At 47.0% G+C, this 19118-nt stretch overlaps 1 protein-coding gene across 3 annotated transcripts in view; it reads right to left on the minus strand.

The window, feature by feature from the left end:
* Positions 1-18576, minus strand: part of NETO1 (neuropilin and tolloid like 1) — an 88247-nt gene extending 69671 nt beyond the window's left edge. For 2 of the 3 annotated variants that reach the window (XM_054164439.1, XM_009906537.2), the window contains exons 1-4: positions 17705-18575; positions 14201-14254; positions 12660-12797; positions 4251-4499 (exon numbers count right to left, since the gene is read on the minus strand). In XM_054164439.1, coding sequence (XP_054020414.1) covers positions 4251-4499; positions 12660-12797; positions 14201-14254; positions 17705-17732 — 469 coding nt within the window. In that variant the 5' untranslated portion in view covers positions 17733-18575. Of the gene's footprint in view, positions 1-4250; positions 4500-12659; positions 12798-14200; positions 14255-17704 lie in introns of all 3 variants that reach the window. The other variant, XM_054164440.1, reaches the window with a different exon arrangement.
* Positions 18577-19118: the final 542 nt, after the last annotated feature.

Below are 19118 nucleotides of genomic sequence, written 5' to 3' on the forward strand. Positions count from 1 at the left end.
GCCCCTGGGTAGCCTGCTCCAGGACTCCAGCACTCTCACATCAAACAAGTTCCTCCTCATGTTGAGGTGGCACCTCCTGGGTTCCAGCTTGTACCTGCTGTTCCTTGTCCTATTATTGGGCACTACCACAAAGAGCCTGGCACCTTCATCCTGACACCCACCTCAGATCAGATCCCCTCTCAGCCTTCTCTCCAGACTAAACAGCCCCAAGGCTCTCAGCCTTTCTTCATAGCAGAGTTGTTCTAGGCCCTTCAACATCCTCATAGCTCTCTGTTGGACTCTTTCCAGCAGATGCTTGTCTCTCCTGAACTGGGGAGTCCCAAACTAGACAAAGTATTCATGTTCCCTGCCTCTTTTCTTTCCCCAGCCAATCATATTTTCATTCAAAGTGAACCAGAACAACCTGAAATTCTTGCAGCCTGAGGTGTTGTTTCTTTTCTACGTGAGGCTTGGAAAAAACCAACCCCAACAGAAGTTTATCAGCATTCCACAATACAAAATGGAATTAAAACAGTATTTAAAGAGTGAATTTGTTTTCTTTACTTATAAACTCCCAGGTCTACAAGGTGGTTTTAAAAATCACAGCCAAAGTGCAGCTGCTTATTACAGGCATTCAGGAGGAATAACAGAAAAGAAAGGCAACTTCCTCACTTCACTCAGAGTTTTGACATTTCAAACACTCAGTCCTTACACCATACACAGAGCCTCATTCAACTACCTCTTGCTTCCCCCTGTCATTTAGAAAATCACCAAAATGAAAGCCTAAATTATCCTCTTAATGAGGCAGTTCTGCCACTGACTGGCTGTGTTTTTGTTGGGATTGTTTAGAGGCCTCCATTTGTCATTAAAGTCATTTTTCTACTGCTACATTTCACCTTTTGCAGAGCTGGAAAGTGCTCTGATTAAAAAAAAAAAATCAACTGAACAAACATCTATTTAAATGGAGCAGAAATTATGGAAAGAGAATTCGGTTTGCTTCAGCTGCAGTCTGGTGAGAGTGTTGAAACTCCACTAAACTTCTACATCAGAGAATGGGTCAGGTAGGAAGAGACCTCCAAAGGGCATTCAGTCCAACCTCCCTGCACTCAGCAGGGATATCCTCCACCAGATCAGGTTGCTCACAGCCTTGTCCAGCCTCACCTTGAATATCCCAGGGATATCTCCAGGGAACCTGTTGCAGTATTCCAGAAGCCTCCTGGTGCAGAACTTGTTCCTCACATCCAATCTCAATCTGCTCTGCTCTCATTTCAAACCATTGCCTCTGTCCTGTCAAACCATTGTCCTGTCCCTGTAGGCCTTTGGGAAGAGTCCCTCTGCAGCCTTCTTGTAGCCCTCTCCAGACACAGGAAGGCTGCTGTTAGGTCTGCCTGGAGCCTTCTCTTCTCCAGGCTGAACAACTCCAGCTCCCCCAGCCTGTCTTTTTAGTGCAGCTGCTCTAGCCCTCTGATCATTTTTGTGGCCTCCTCTGGACCAGCTCCACAGGTCCATGTCCTTGCTGTTTTGAGGGTCCCACAGCTGGACACAGCACTGCAGATGAGGTCTCCCCAGAGCAGAGCACAGGGGCAGGATCCCCTCTCTCCATCTCTGGCCACACTGCTTTGAATGCAGCCCGGGCTGCCACTGGCCTTCTGGGCTGCCAGCGCCCATTGCTGACTGACATTAGCAGACAGAGATCCAAACATTTCAATACCAAGGAGTGAAGAACTTATTAAACAGAGAAGTTCCACTTGCACAGACTAATTGATCTTCATTGGAACATTTTTCCTGATACCCTAATTGATCTTTTCTTTTCCCAGTTTCATCAAGTTAGCTGCTTTTGTACCACTTGCAGACACAGCAAATAATTTCTTCCCTTGCTTCTCCAGGTACTATTCAAACAATAATAAATGGTTGCAGCTCCAATTTTAGTCAAATTTCCTTCATTTCTTTTCAATCTTGCCACACACCCAGCATCACATTGCTCGTCTTCCCACAAGCCAGAGCCTCCATCCAGATACTGAATGCAAAAGTGACAACTGAGGGGACTGCAGGGGACATAGGGGTGAAGATTGCTGGTATCAAAGAGGTATCTCTGTTGTGCTTGTCACTGGGATGGAGAAAGATGCCCAGACAGGCTGCAGTTTGTGCTGTTTCTGCCCAGTGAGATGACTGCAACAAACTGCAGCTCCCCTAAGTGTTCAGCAGCTCTACACACTGATCGTTTCCACATGAATCTTTGCTTTGGATCATTCTTTGATGCTCTTTAAAACAGAGGTTAGTTGAACTGGGGCTCTTCAGCTGGAGAAGAGAAGGCTCCAGAAAGACCTTAGAGCAGCCTTCCACTACCTGAAGGGGGCTACAAGAAAGCCATATGGTGACAAGGACTAGGAGTGATAGGAGGAGAGGGAATGGATTGAAGCTGGAGGAGGGCAGATTGAGACTGGAGATGAGGAAAAAAATTCTTAACAGTGAGGGTGGGGAGACACTGGAACAGGTTGCCCAGGGAGGCCTTCCAGTAACTGAAGCGGGTATTGGAAGGCAGCTCTTAGGTCTCCCCAGAGACTTCTCTTCTGTAGGTTGAATACCCTAAGCTCCCTCAGCCTGTCCTCACTGCAGAGCTGCTCCAGACCTTGGATCATCTCTGGACTCACTGCAGCAGCTATGTGTCCTTCTTATGCTGGGGACACCAGAACTGGGTGCAGAATTGGAGGTAAGGTCTTAGCAGAGCAAAATCAAGGGCAGAATCTTCTCCATTTTCATCCATTTACACTCAATATCTACAGCTACCTACAAAGCTGCTACAGAACTTCTGTGTTCTTTTAAACAGGTTTTCCCCTGAAAGCCAGAAAATGGAATGGTGCTGGCTCATTTAGAGCTATTTTCCTTGAATTAGCGGAAGAAAACCATGCAGAGGAGTGTTCAGGTGGTCCTGCTCTCTTCTGTGATGCCAGTGAAAAAAATAAGCAAGCAGAAGTGGGGGCCTGTTAATTTTAGCTGATATTCTAAAGAACATTGTTCCACCTAATCCAAACATTTAGCTGAAACAATTGTGCCACAATTGGCAAAATCACTGAATAATTACAGTGCTCTGGAGGCAGCTATATTAAGGACTGACTCATCCCTCAATACATGAGAAGGTCCAGAACTACGTCAGATCCAGCAGTCTAGAGCAGGATTCTGAGGCTGCAGCCAAAAAGGAAATTTAAAATCAGCAAGTTTTGGACAATAAGTGAGGAGGAGAAGAGTGAAATTAATGGGAGGTATGACAATGAATTTTGTGTTACTTTATTGGATTAAATTTTTAAAAGTGGCAAGGATCTCCAGCATAAAAAATTGTCTCCAGCATAAGAAGGACATGGAACTGCTGGAACGAGTCCAGAGGAGGCCACAAAGGTGATCCAAGGGCTGGAGCACCTCTGCTGTGAGGACAGGCTGAGGGAGCTGGGGGTGGTCAGCCTGGAGAAAAGAAGACTCCAGGGGGACCTTAGAGCTGCCTTCCAGTACCTGAAGGGATCCTCCAGGAAGGCTGCAGAGGGACTTTTCCTGAGGGTGTCTAGAGACAGGACAAGGGGGAATGGTTTGGAGCTGAGGCAGAGCAGGGTTAGACTGGAGCTGAGGAAGAAGTTCTTCAGTAGGAGGGTGGTGAGACTCTGGAACAGGCTACCCAGGGAGGCTGTGGATGCCTCCTGTCTGGGGGTGCTCAAGGCCAGGTTGGATAAGGCCTTGAGCAGCTGAGTGTAGCTGAGAGGTGACCCTGGGCATGGTGGGGCAGTTGGAGCAGATGAGCCCTGAGGTCCCTTCCAGCCTAAGCTGTTATCTACTGAATAATTGTGCAGTTATAATTAAGATTTCCATCTTTTATTTTCAGAGGAATATTTAATCCATTTTACAGTTTGAGCCTCAGACTTCCGCTGGCAATGCCTGTAGCAATTTGCTTTAGTGAAAAGGGAAAAGCATTGCACTCCTTAACTGGGGAAACCATGGGTGAAGTGGAAAAGCAAGGATGGAATTTTCATGGATAATAACTTTAGGTTTTTCCTATTATTCGAAAAGTTTATCCATGATTCTTTTGAAAGCAAAGCTGCACGGTGTAACAATCAAGCAGAAACCCTGCAACTTCCCAAGAACCACTGCTGCCTCTCATTTTCCTACTTCCCTGGACAGCACACCTAGTCCCAGTTAACACGTTAGTCAATAGCAGTTACAAATCATCAACAAAGTTCCTCTGCTAAGCTTTTTCCATCCAACAAAATGGAGAGATTTGTACTCACCAGGTGTAAAATTGTATCGAGCAGAAAACCCAATAGATTCCAGCTCGCCGTCGGCAAAAAATTTAATCCATAGGAATCTTCCACTGGATTTTATCTTAGGTGGATTTTGCTGTCCACAGAAACGTCCCAGGATTGGGGAAAAGCCAAAAGGTCCATCTCGGACTTCGATGTGGTCAAATTTACATTCCCAAGAAGGCTCTATGGAATATTTCTCATCAAAGTGGAGTTCGATGCATTGTCTAGGGGCAGCTGGAGATGGAAAGAAAAGCATCTTGTTATCTTGTGAACCAAATACCTTCAAACCCCCAAATTAAAATTAAAATCACATATATCACAGAGAATATACCTGGTTGGAAGACACCTCCAAGCTCATCCAGTCCAACCCTTGACCCAGCACTGAAGGGTCACCACTGAACCACGTCCCTAAGCACCAGGTCCACAGCTGCTTGAACACCTCCAGAGATGGTGATTCCAGCATGGCCCTGGGCAGACCATTCCAATGTTTGAGAATCCTTCCAGTGCAGAAATATTTCCTGAGATCCAGCCTGAACCTCCCCTGGGGCAGCTTGGAAACATTTTCTCTGGTCCCATTGCTTGTCACCAAGGAGAAGAGTCTGCCCCCTCCTCACTCCAACCTCTTTTCACGGAGCTGTAGAGAGCAATGAGGTCTCCCCTCAGCCTCCTCAAGCCTGAACACCCCCCAGCTTCCTCAGCCCCTTCTCATAGCCCAGGTGCTCCAGGCCCTTCTCCAGCCTCATTGCCCTTCTCAGGACAGGCTCTAGCCCCTCAATGTTCTTCCTGTAGTGAGGGGCCCAGAACTGATCACAACATTCAAGGTGTGGCCTTACCAGTGTTGAGCACTGCTGGCCACCCTGTTTCCAATCCAAGCCAGGATGCCATTGACTTTCTTGGCCACCTGGGCACTGCTGAGTCATATTTAGTCAACCATCAACCAATACCCACAGGTCCCTCTGCAAGTTGTGGCAATTTTGATGCATCTTAACGTTTTGCATTTAGCAAAACTAAGAGAGGTGTCTGTTTTGTAAAGAAAGATACAGTGAACAAGGGATTCAAACACAAAATCTTCTTAGGCAAGTGGAGAAAAAAACATTTCTTATATTTAGGGAGAATGGTCAAGGACAATATTTTCCCTTTTTCTAACCTAATGCTCAAAAGGGTGAAGAAAAACAACTGATCAGAAGGGTGCTGCAAGAAGGACAAATTCTGCTTCTACACATGTTGCACTCCAGGACAAGCTTGAGTGTAATTGCTTCTGCTTAATTAATTAAGAATTACTTATCATCTCATTTGAAACATAAGACAAGTATAGTGAAGTCACAGATTCATAGAACAGTTTGGTTGGAAAAGGTCCTTAAAGATCTTCCAGTTCAAACCCCATGGCAACCACCAGCCCAGGTTGCTCAAGACCACATCCAACCTGACCTTGGACACCTCCAGGGAGGAGGCATCCGCAACGTCCCTGGGCAACCTGTTCCAATGTCTCACTACTCTCACTGGGAAGAATTCCTTCCTAATCTCCAGTCTAAATCTACCCTCATCTTGTAGGTACTTAAAGTCTAAATATTTTGTCTGCAATAACCTACTTAAGAAGCAAAATTAATCAACTCTTCCCTGGAAATGAGGCTGAGGGATGAAAACACACCATTCCAGATCCCAGCTTGAACCTGTATTGTTTCAGACTCCCACTCTGGCCTTAGCAAAGGGTTTCTTTGCCAAATGAAAGCTAAAATAAGTAGGTATTGTATAGACACACAGCTTGTGCCACAACTTTTGCAGTCAAGTGCGTGCAGATGTGGTCACAAGCAAAGCTTAGGAAAATGCAGTAGGGACAAGTGCAGAATCATGACTACTGACAATGCATGCACAGCTACAGAGAAACAAAGCAAACCAACCAAACAGCCCAAAATACCCAGTTCATCCAGACTAGAACAGAATCTGCACATCTAATCAGAACAGGAGGGATGCCCCTTCCCTGGAGATGTTCAAGGCCAGGTTAGATGAGGCCTTGAGCAACCTGAGCTGGTGGGAAGTATCCCTGCCCATAGCAGGGGGTTGGAACTGGATGGTCTTGAAGGTCCTTTTCAACCTAAACTATTCTCTGAATGGTCACTTCTGGTATCCTTGTTCACAGGCAAAGCCCATTTCCATCTTCAGAATTTTTCCTATGGCTACCAAGCCAGGACAAGCTGCTGTCAAAGTCCAAATGAATTCCACTGAAGCTGTCTCATAAAGTGATTTGACACCAAATCATACAAATCTTCCATATTTAGCTTCCAATTATCTTTCTGGGAAAATATTTAATGCCATGGCAAGACCACTGAATGCTTGCATGGCTTGTCATATTTTTCACTTCATTATCTTCCACAAGGGCTGTCTTGAGATTTTGCATTCACTGGAATAAAAAAAAAAAAAAACCAAAAAGGAAAAACAGGCATTGGGTTTCAGTGTGTGGTGGAACAGTTGCAGCAAACCCACACAATTGAAGTGTTTTAATTCTGATCAGCCTCTGAAAATGAAGCAACTGACAGCTGAATTTAAGCAAAAAAAAAAAAAAGAAATAAATGACTCAAGGGCTACCCCCATCTAGATGAGCCACTGAGGTACTAACAGTTTTCAATAATCCTTCATCTTGCTGGTGGTCCAGAGGTTCTTGAAAGGAAAGCCACCCGTGTCCTTGGGGTGTCAGCTGCTGACAGACTCCCCAGGAGCCAGCAATGGTCACTGGTGGCTCAGAAGGCAGCTGTGTGCTGCTGGGCTGCATCCAAAGCAGGGGGAGCAGCAGCACAGGGAGGGGATTCTGAGCAGAGCAGAGCAGAGGGGCACCTGCAGCACTGCCTCCGGTTCTGGGGCCCCCAGCACAAGAAGGACATGGAGCTGCTGGAGAGGGTCCTGAGGAAGCCACGGAGATGATCAAAGGGCTGGAGAACCTCCCCTGTGGGGACAGGCTGGGAGAGTTCGGGCTGTTCAGCCTGGAGAATAGAAGGATCCAGGAAGACTTTAGAGCCTTCCAGTACCTGAAGGGGCTACAAGAAAGTTGGGAAGGGACTTTTTACAAAGGCTTGTAGTGATAGGATGAGAAGGAATGGATTGAAGCTTGAGGAGGGCAGATTGAGACTGGAGACGAGGAAGAAATTCTTGACAGTGAGGGTGGGGAGACAGGCTGCCTAGGAAGACTGTGGATGTCCCCTTCCTGAAGGTGCTCAAGGCCATTTTGGATGAGGCCTTGAGCAAACTGGGCTAGTGAAAGGTGTCCCTGCCCATGGCAGGGGGGTGGAGCTAGACCTAACCCATTCGATGAATCCGACATCTATGGATCCTCCTTTGAAAAGAAGATGATTTCCTTGCTTTGATGGAAACTTTCTGAACCCCAAAAATCAACAGGAAGTACAAAAGGACTTGGAGCAGAGGGGTTTTGACACAAGACCACCTTCTAACACCTATGATCTATGCAGGACCAAAGAGTTCAAGGGAAGACCTTCAGGAGAGTGAACTTGAAATGTCCACAGACATACAGAGTGGAAGATTTCTTTCACATCTCTGTAACTCAGTTTTGTACTTACATGGTATGGACTACAATTGCTTTACAGAGATGTGAAAAAAAAAAAAAAACAACCAAAACTATAATGTTATATCTGAATGTTTTATATTAAAAAATATATATATACCTAATACATTTTATATATATATTATATTACATATATACATATAATATAAACAGGAGCCAGCAGTGTGCCCAGGTGGCCAAGAAGGCCAATGGCATCCTGGCCTGCATCAAGAATAGTGTGGCCAGCAGGAGCAGGAAAGTCATTGTGCCCCTGTACTCTGCACTGGTTAGGCCACACCTTGAGTGTGGCCTAGTTCTGGGTCCCTCAGTTTAAGAAGGACATTGAGACACTTGAATGTGTCCAGAGAAGGGCAGCGAGGCTGGGGAGAGGTCTTGAGCACAAGCCCTATGAGGAGAGGCTGAGGGAGCTGGGGTTGTTTAGCCTGGAGAAGAGGAGGCTCAGGAGAGACCTTATTGCTGTCTACAGCTACCTGAAGGGGGGTTGTAGCCAGGAGGGAGTTGGTCTCTTCTCTCAAGCAACCAGCACCAGAACAAGAGGACACAATCTCAAGCTGTGCCAGGGGAAGTTTAGGCTCAAGGTGAGGAGAAAGTTCTTCATGGAGAGAGTTGATCGTCACTGGAATGTGCTGCCCAGGGAGGTGGTGGAGTCACCATCCCTGGAGATGTTCAAGAGGGGATAAGACATGGCACTTGGTGCCATGGTTTAGTCATGGGGTGCTGGGTGTCAGGTTGGACTTGATGATCTTTGAGGTCTCTTCCAACCTTGGTGATTCTGTGATTCCATTATATATAATAATATATTAACATATCTTTAAATATATTAATATATTGATATATTTAAATATATTAATGTATCAATAATGTATTAATATGGTATCACAGTATCACAGTATCACTAAGGTTGGAAGAGACCTCGAGGCTCATCGAGTCTAACCTGTCCCTGCAGACCTCATGACTAGACCAAGTGCCACGTCCAATCTCCTCTTGAATATATATGAGTATATCTATTATTTGAATAATTATAATTAAATAATTTCTATATATTATTTGAATACATTAGACATATATAGCTAAATACATTATTATCTATGTGAATCTATTTGTAAACAAACATTTAATTCATCAAAGTTGAAGAAAAGGTCATCTTTCACAAATACTTCACTCAGAGGATTTCCAAAGCAAGTTTTGGGATAAGCTTTGTGTCAAGCATGATTCTGCCCCTCCCCAAAAGCCTTTCTCCTACCAAACCTCATCTGCACATTTCCCTCTGGAGCACACAAGCCATATTTTCTGCAGCCTGGCAGAGGCTGAAGCTTGGCCCTGCTGCAGTTGTTCTGGGCAGCTGTGAATTCTGCCAGGTTAGAGCCATGAATATGCAAAAGCAGAGAGCAATTGGGCCCAGCTGGGAATTGTCTGTGTACACTCAGCTCTTCCCTACATTTGCTATATGCTCAATGAGACTAAAAGAAAAATAACCCACGAATTCTCATCACATTCTGAGAGGCCCATGGGATTCAACAGAAGCTCCTCTATAGCATAACAACTTCTGTACTTAGTCCCTGAGTTCTGGATGACCTAAAAGATTTCTTTTAGAAAAGCATCCAATCTGGACTTGAAGCTTCCTGCCTATTCCAATAGCTAATTATCATCACTGCTCAAACAGGAAAGAAACTTCTAGCTGTTTGATCTGCCTGTGCTTTTGACTGCTAAGATAGAAGCCTCAGCAGACAGAAATCTTCTCTTTTAGAAACTCCCAGTCTATGATCATGGCAAATTTTCCCCAGCTCCTTTACTTCAACCAAGTAATTTTGAAATTATAAAAGGCAGGCATACACTGTAAGATGAGCTCCAATGGAAGAGGGGAAATGGTAGCAGGAAATGAAATTCTATTTTCTTACAACACACCCCGAGCTGGAGTCTTCACCAAATCACACAGAATCACAGAATGCTAGGGATTGGGAGGTTGCTTAGCCTGGAGAAGAGGAGGCTCAGGGGAGACCTTGTTGCTGTCTACAACTGCCTGAAGGGAGGTTGTAGCCAGGTGGGGGTTGGTCTCTTCTCCCAGGCAACGACCAACAGAACAAGAGGACACAGTCTCAAGCTGCAGCAGGGGAGGTTTAGGCTGGATTTTAGGAAGAAGTTCTTCACAGAAAGAGTGATTGGCCATTGGAATGGGCTGCCCAGGCAAGTGGTGGAGTCACCATCACTGGAGGTGTTTAAGAGGGGACTGGATGAGGCACTTGGTGCCATGGTTTAGTTGATAAGATGGTGCTGGGTGATGGGTTAGACTTGATGATCTCAAAGGTCTTTTCCAACCTAGTTAATTCTATTCTATTCCAGAGATTATCCAGTCCAAAGAGCAGGGTCACCCAGGACAGGTCACATAGGAACACAGCCAGGTGGGGCTGGAAAGTCTCCAGAGAAGGAGGCTCCACAACCTCTCTGAGCAGCCAGCTCCAGGCCTCCAGCACCCTCACAGTGACAAAAGTTTTCTCTTATGTTCCCATGGCACCTCCTCTGCTCCAGCTTGCCCCCAGTGCCCCCTGTCCTGTCCTTGTACATCCCTGAGCAGAGCCTGGCTCCATCCCTGCACATCTTAATCACCAGCAATGAGGGCACCCCTCAGGCTTCTCTGCAAAAAGCTCAAGAGCCCCAAGCTCCCTCAGCCTGTCCTCACAGGAAGATGTTCCACTGCCTGCAGCAGCTTTGTAGCTCTGGGGTGGACGCTGTCAAGCAGCTCCCTGAGGTCCTTCTTGAACTGAGGGGCCCAGAGCTGGACACAATATTCCAGATGTGGCTTCAGCAGGGCAAATGAAAATATATTTCTTTTAGTAACTCAGTACTAGATTTGCAAAGAGTGGTTTCTAAATGGGCCAAGTAGAGGCTTATAAAGCAGCTAAGTCATTTGCATCAGAAAGCACTCTTGGTGCTACCTGCACCTTCAGCAAAATCAGGATGTCTCTAATTCCTGCCTCCATCATCTGTAGGTAATAATTCTGTCCAATCAAGCATGGCCAGAAGCAGTGTCACTGTTGTATTCTGCATGTATTCACAACTCATGAATGAGTCTTCTTGGTTCAGTGACTTACCATTCTCTACCTGATTCATCTTTTCTGCTACTAAGCTCTGACAGTATCTGGTCTCTATTACTTTCCACTGATTTATTTTAACAGCAATCCCTTGGACATCTGTTGTGCTAAGGCTGATGAAAAGAAGTCACACGAGCTACTTCTAATACACCTCTGACCTTCCTTACATCACCTCCATGCCTGCAATTTTCTGCTCTTTGAAAACTGTGTCACAGAAGCACAGAATGGTAGGGGTTGGAAGGGACCTCCAGATATCATCCAGTCCCCTGGCCAGAGCAGGATCACCCAGGGCATGTCACACAGGAACACAGCCACGTGGGTTCTGAATGTCTCCAGAGAAGGAGACTCCACAACCTCTCTGGGCAGCCTGCTCCAGGGCTCTGTCACCCATGCAATGACAAAGCTTTCCCTCTGTTGCCATGGAGTCTACTCTGCTCCAGCTTGCCCCTATTACCCCTTGTCCTGTCATTGGACATCTCTGAGCAGAGCCTGTCCTACAGCTACTTTTTATTCCTTTTTCTTCTTCTCTGGTTTTGGTTCAGGTCTGGGATTTTTTCCCCCACTTATTTTCACGTCTCATAAGCAATGAGATGGAAAATCACATTTATGCTCACCCTATGGATATTTTCTGGTCCCCATCATAAAAAGGGCATGAAACTGTTGAAGTGAGACCAGAGGAAAGCCACAAAGATGATCCAAAGGCTGGAGCCCCTCTGTTGTGAGGACAGGCTGAGGGAGCTGGGGGTGGTCAGCCTGGAGAAAAGAAGACTCCAGGGGGACCTTAGAGCTGCTTTCAAGAACCTGAAGGGATCCTCCAGGAAGGCTGCAGAGGGTCTTTTCCTGAAGGGGTCTAGAGACAGGACAAGGGGGAACGGTTTGAAGCTGAGGCAAAGCAGGGTTAGACTGGAGCTGAGGAAGAAGTTCTTCAGTAGGAGGGTGGTGAGACTCTGGAACAGGCTGCCCAGGGAGGCTGTGGATGCCTCCTGCCTGGGGGTGTTCAAGGCCAGGTTGGATGAGGCCTTGAGCAGCTGAGTCTAGTTGAGAGGTGTCCCTGGGCACAGTGGGGAGGTTGAAGCAGATGAGCTCTGAGGTCCCTTTCAACCTAAGTCATTCTGGAGTCTATGAATGTCCCATAAACAATTAGTTGGAAGATCATTTGCACACTCACTCTGGATATTTTCTGCATGACATTCACCACTGCACTTTTCCAGCCTCTGCTTGCATCTCTGCTTCACTCAGGTTTAAGTTTAAATATCTATATGAAAGTCAAAAGCTTTTTTGTTTCCTCTGTTCACTCTTTCCACTCATTTTAAAACATTCTTCTGTCATCTTACACTATTTTAGGTTCCATCCATTCTCTGAACATCCTGAAAGAAATTATTCTATGTTCATTACTAAGTGACTCATAGAATCACAGAATCGTTAGGGTTGGAAAAGACCTCAAGGATCATCTAGTTCCAACCCCATTGATGTGGGCAGGGACACCTCACTAGATCAGGTTGCTCAGAGCCACATCCAGCCTGGCCTTAAAAACCTCCAGGGATGAGGCTTCTACCATCTCCCTGGGAAACCTGTTCCAGTGTCTCACCACCCTCACGGGGAAGAATTTCTTCCTAACATCCAATCTGAATCTACTCACTTCTACTTTTGCTCCATTCCCCTCAGTCCTATCAGTACCTGACATCCTAAAAAGTCCCTCACCAGTTGCCCTCTGAACAAAGATTCTTCACTCACCTTCTATGATGTAGACACACTCTCTGTCAGGAGGATACTTGTTGGGGTAATTGGGAGATGTGAAGATGCCTCCTTCTGCATACTTTGTCCAGGTTCCACACTGCACTGGTTTCTGTCCTTCGGCAGTAGCTTGCTTTTCTGGGAAAGGATCACATCAAGCAGTGGGTAATTAGCTCACAGATTACTGTGGCCCAGTGACACTCAGCATTCCCTTGCAGCCCCTTTTGTTAGTCACCTCAGCTTTCTTCTGCTGAGGTTCAAAGTATGCCCATTGACCTGAGTGAAAGCAAAGCTGTTCCTTAGGGGTACAAATACAGAATTCTCCCTCAAAACAGTTTCTGAAAGCAGTGAAGACATTTGGGTGTCTAGGCAAAGATCTATTTACATTGAGTTTTAACTAATAACCTGGTAGGGAAAGCACATGCTGAAGAAATGGGAGACAGGAGTTTCCCGTTTGTGTATCAGGAGGCTCAAGTGTGTGATCCATCAGCAAGCTCCATGCTGGAACTCATCACAGTTATAATACCAAGAAAAAACCCCACAGGCCTATGAAAGAATACACAAATTGTTTTAAACTCCCAGCAGCTCAACTCTCTAATCACCGGACTGAGACAGACAGGGGGGAATTCCTGGATTCTGCTGCCTAGATTGTTATCAAATGCCTCAGTAGCTTTGAAGCCAGGAATCAGTCCAGAACCTTCCCTCTCCTAAGTGAATCATCAGAGAGCAAAGTCAGACCTTCTTGTTTGCTTTCTTCACAGACCTGAAAGGTTTGCACTCTTTTCTGTGCATTGGTCGAGGGCCTGGAGACAAAGGTTTGAGTCTGTGCAGGCTGAAGCAGATAAAGGATCACTTCCTGGGCATCATGCTTTAACAAGTAGGGTAAAGGAAGATGGATTTTTCAGAGGGAGAAGTGCCTAAGCTAGCTTTAAAAAGAAGTAGGGCAGGTTCTAGACATCACAGAGGTGTCTGGAGAGGACTTCTGCATTTGGCTACAAATGAGGTATCTTTCTCCAAAGGAGTGCCCCAGTCAACCTGAGCACCTAGTGCAGAGTTGTTTGAGGTTCCCTCTTACCATCAGTGGAGGGAGACAGGCACCTTCCAAGGACAATTTTAACCACCTGAGATCTGCCTTCTGCTCTGCAAGTGTTTCTCTTTCTCCTGGTCTGCATCCAGCTGGGTATGACACAGATCCTAATTTCTTGGAATTGATTCAGGCCTGCAGAGTCTGAGCACTCCAACCCAAGCTCAGACACGCACTGTGCTTGGCTCTCAAACTTGACATCCAGGGCTTTTCAGAGCCACTTTCTATTCCCCACCCTGCACAAAGGCACCAATAATACCCAATTTCAAAGTCTGAATTATATTTAAGCAACTTGCTGGATTGTTTTGTGCTCAAAATGAACAAAGGACAGACATGGCAAGGAGGTGAACTACTGAAAATGTCAAGAACTAACAAAACCAACTCAAATAGATGTTTTGGATGCTAATATGTCTTTAAAAACAACAACAACAAACAACCATTTGTGTAGTTTACATACCTGTTCCTTTTTTGGTTGCCCCAGACAAATGTAGGATGATTATACTTGCTACAACTGCAAGAGAATGATGCATTAGACATCACAGCATAGCAATGCCTGCAATCAAATCACTTGTAAACATCTTTGAAGAATACAAATTAAACAGAAGGGCTGGGAAAAGGAAAGGGGGAGTAGGGGGAAAGGCTCTTGTTTGCTTGCATCTTTAAATTGCACATTTTGTGTAAACAAGGTTCTTGGGGAGCTGCCCTTTTAAATATTCAGCTTGGTAAATCCATCCAAATGAAAAGGAGATCTTTGGGGGTTAGGATGAAATTCCCAGGCAACAATGTTTCCCCTTTTTCATTTTCTAATTTTTTTTCCAGTATTAGACATGTTACTATTATTTATTTATATAATCACAGCTCAAGCCAGTAGTAGAGAAGTGGCTGCTTTTTACCAGAGGGAGACAAAGGACTGCTAAGTTTCAGTGCCACTGGACTCACTAATTTCTCTCACTGAGCCATAATAACATTTGAAAATGAGCACTGGGAGTATGAAGGAAGTGAGGGGTTGGGTTCTCCATATCCATCAAAGCATTTGCAAATCCCCAGGGAAGCAAATTAGAGTGCGTGCTTAAGAGTCTCATTAATCCACTTTGTTGGACTTGCCGGGGGGGTGTTGCTTTGTGCTGCAGTGAATCTGCAGCCCATTTCACAAACAACAAGCTCCTCTCTCAAGCCGTGACAGGACAGCTGTGCCTCTTGGGGAACAGTTGTGACCTGTCTGAGATGGAGCCCAACCTGGTGATAATTCCTGAGGCTCTGTGAGTTTCTGAGCGCAATATTTTAACTAGAAAAGGCTAAGAGGTAAATACTGAGGCCAGTCATAATGAAGCTGCTTTGAAAGATCGGTGCTACTTGAGGAAGAAATCGTGCACTAATGACAGCATTTTCTTGCCCTCTTTGGCTACAGGAGGAAGTGGAAGAGCAAGAACAGAACAAATCCATCAGTTCTTGGAGCACTCAGGGTTTTGACCCCAGCCGGCTTGGCTTTAAGCCTGGACATAGTGCCCAGATTACACTGCAGTTGAATTGGAGCTGAAGTTGTGTGTTTGCTCTGGAGCACTGGGGTCGATCTGCTGCCATTTGCGTTATTGACTGTGATGAGGAACTGATGGACCTGTGGTCTTTAGCAAATGTAATTAAATGGCATACTTGCCTCTTCTTATCCCCAAGAGACACTGAACGCCATCATGGGCTAGGAACTAGCTACATAACTGATTCTTTCCAAGATGGTGCTTTAGACATTTTTCAGCTCAGTTTTCACCCCAAAGGGAGACAGCCTCCCTATTTCCAGTATTCTGATGGCATTGAGATCTCTATTTCTAAGCCTTTGACCCTTCTGGGTGTGACAGATGGTTTGAGGCACAGGTGATAGTTACCTTCTCAAGCAGGGACAGGCTGATGTTCTGGGCAGATGAAGGTCTGGCAGCATATTCACTGTTAGTTGATCAGACTCACAGCCTCTGCGTCTCTTTGAATGCCTCAGCTAACAGGGACGGATGTTGGCAGAGGTGGTAGTTACAAACTCTTCTGTGTTGTGGGCATTCAGCGAGAACATGGCATCTTCTGCTCAGATCTGAATGCCTCCCAACTATTCACAGCCCTTCCTCTCCTCAGGGATGTATTCTGGAAATAGGAGCTGGCGGGACTCTGCCTGCAGGCTGTTGGAGTCTGAAGGCAATGCAGGGTTTGCCCCTTTGCTAAGTTGCTCATTTACTTTAGCTGCCTTTCATGCAGTGAACATCCTGCATCTATGGCTGTAATCCTCACTAGCGCAGACCTAATTTCTCCATGGTGAGAGAGTCTGGAGCCAGCTGCTGGCATCTCTTCTGCCCACAGAAGTTAGACTAGGACATACAGCAGCCAGGCAAACCCCATGTGAGAAATGTCTCCTCTCAGGCAATCTGTAACAATTCACCTCTGATTCTTACACCTTGATTTCAACCACCTTCATCCAGCTGCTTTCCCCTCCTTTTCTATATGGAAAAATTTCAAGTTCAGAGAAGCAGAACTGCTCCAAGTCCCAGACATGTTATTACCCAGCTGCCATTGGGTCCTTTCAGCTCCAGCTGTCAGCCCTGGAAAGGATGTTTCCAAGATGCAGAGCTCTGTTATTCCAAAGCAGGGAGCCATACTTACATATCACAGAGTAAATATCTCGGGTTGGAAGAGACCTTCGAGATCATCTAGGCATCATGTCAGCATTGATTGGTAAGAGGAGTCAAAATAATCTTGACAATGAAATTGTATCAGAGAAGAAGAGGCTAATTTTTTTTCTGGACAGTTGATACCTAACATTTGGATAGAGGAAGTTAAATACTTCTCCCACGATTGAAAAAAAAAACAAACACCACACAATAGAAAGCCTCTTGATTTAGTGATATTAATTGCCAGAAAGTAACTGAAATTAGGGGCTTTTGTGGGAAAAGAAAACACTGCCTAAGCCATGGAGGCAACCCATTTCATTTCATGACCTTTTTCTTTCTCAAGCCATGGGGAAGAAAAATAAAAAAGGATGGGGGGGAAAGACCCCAAAGAGCTGCAATCTTTCCAAACTGCAAGCTGTCACTTGGGAAGCTTTGACAGCACAGCAACAGCACAGTGATTATCTGGGTTTGGGAATTATCTTAAAGAAGTTTCCACCAAATGTCTTGTTGCATTCTCTTTACCTTCCTCCTCCCCCTTTCCCTCTTAATCAGGGGTGTAATTACGATCGTGCCTTCTAGTGCCACTCTAATTAATGCCTCGTTACAGCTTTTTGGATGGGTTCATTTTTCTCTTCCAAGCTGTACAAGAAGACATTTCTCTGCTGGCCAGGCAGCTCCTTGGAGGCTGTGTTTTGGCACAGCCATGGCTCCGGCCCAGCGAAGAGTTGCTGGACACGCAATACCTGGCCACGGCACTGCTGTCTCACAGGTGTGGGCGTAGAGAGAGGGTTGGAAGGGGCCGTGGTCAAGTAAAGCCCCTTCCGTAGCGCAAACCCTCTGCAAAACCGAGGCGGAAGAGGGGGTCCCACCCACGCAAGTCCTGGGGGTCCTTCACGAACAGCTGTCACATTTCGGTGTCTCCCAGCTGCCGCCCTCGCCCCGCAGCCCTCCCGAGCTCCGCACCCGCTGCAGCCGCGCTCGCCGCGCTGCCCCGTGGTCCTTTGCACGCTGGTTCGAGCCCCGGCCGGTGCCGCGCCGCACTGCCGGGGACGGTGGGGGCCTCTCCCCTCCTCTCTACCCCGCCACCCCGAAAGCCACCAGAAGCATCTCTCCCGGGTGAAGACCCCCGTGCTTCCCACGCTCCCCAGCCCCGACAGACAACGGCTCCCCTCTGTTGCAGCGCAGAGTGCCGGGGACGGGGGTGCTGCGTGCACCTGCGGGGGTTCCGCGCGTCCCGGTGCGCTGTGCGGGCAGCGGAGGGCAGGAGCTCCTGCGCGGCGGAGGAGCTCAGCTCTGGGGTTCGGGAAGATACTCACTGTGAAAGAAGCTGCGCCCATGGGTCATGTCTGTGCCTTACACAAGGGGCTTCGGTCTCCACTAATTCCATTTAGATACGGGAGGACTTCCAGTGGCGGGGAGAGGATGGAAGTAGGAAAAGAAGAAGAAAAAATAAATCCCGAAGCCCACACGCACAGCAGAGCGGAGCAGCCCTTCCTGTCGCTCGCTCTCCCTTCAAATAATCACCGCCGGCTCAACCCCATCACACCCGAGCTGCCATCAGCACCACCAGAAGCGCTGCATCGCGGCGGGAACGGCGGCGGCGACCCGCGCATCCAGGTGCCGGCGGGCGGCGGCGGGGCGAGCCGAGCCCCTAGTCACCAGTTTCATACAAAACCAAAAGCAGGTCGAAGCGTTTCCTGCAGGACTCCGAGCCCAGCCACTTCCAGCCCTTCGGCTTCTTTTGATGCATTGAAGAAGGGATTAATGGGTCCGTCATCAGCTCCCTGTGCTTGCTCCTCTGAAGGGGTGGGGGCGGGCGGGAGGGAACCCAAAGAGAAGGGGTGGGGGGAAGACAGATTTACCAAATAGGGGATTTAGTCATATTCGTGTGCAACCCGATCCTTATTAGAGAAGAAATCCTTTAAAATCGAACAAATCCATTTTTGCAAAACCCTCTCCCTGCGTGCAGCATAGTGTCAAGTGGCAGCGGCGGCAAGAGGCTGCAAACACATTGCACCGCCTGAAATCCTCTCGGGAATGGATGGAGAGAGATAGAGATGGCTTAGGATAGAGATGTCCTCTCACTTCTCCACTCCGGGGCTAGAAGCAGAAGAAGACCCTGGAGACTCTTCCATTCACTCAGTGCAGAGGAAAGGGAAGGGGAAGGGGAGGGGAAGGGTGCGAGGGTGGCTGTGGTGAGGAAAGAATGGTTTCAAAACTGGGAAAGAGTAAGAGGAGAGGAATCGTTTCCCCACCCCTAATCATTTCATGGATCTGACAAAATGTTCATGGATTCCTCCTTGAACTGCACCTGCCCAAGGGAAATTGAAAAGATTCTCTGCCTCGAGAGGTGACTTCTCCATTTACACACCTCCACATGCACAAAAGGGTGCAATGAAAGTTTAGCTGCCAATCTTTCGGCCGTAGATCGGTGACTGTCTCTTCCAATCAGCCCAGAGACCACAGCAAAATCTCTCCCTCTCGCTCCCCCCGCCCTTTCTCTGGCTTATCTTCCTCCTCAGCTACATCCAACCCCAAACATCCATCCCCTTGACGAGGGTGCAGAGCGCTAGTGGCCAGGGCTGGAAGGGAGGGGAAAAGTGGATTAAGGAAAGCATATTGATAACAAGAATACTGAGAGAAGCTGAAATGATCTCAGCGGAAAAGACGAGCAGAGGAGGAGCGGATGGGCAGCAAGGGCAGTGTCCCCTCTTGGCCCCGAGTGCCGGC

Source organism: Dryobates pubescens, chromosome 9 (assembly GCF_014839835.1).
Source record: "Dryobates pubescens isolate bDryPub1 chromosome 9, bDryPub1.pri, whole genome shotgun sequence".
Taxonomy (NCBI): Eukaryota; Metazoa; Chordata; class Aves; order Piciformes; family Picidae; genus Dryobates; species Dryobates pubescens.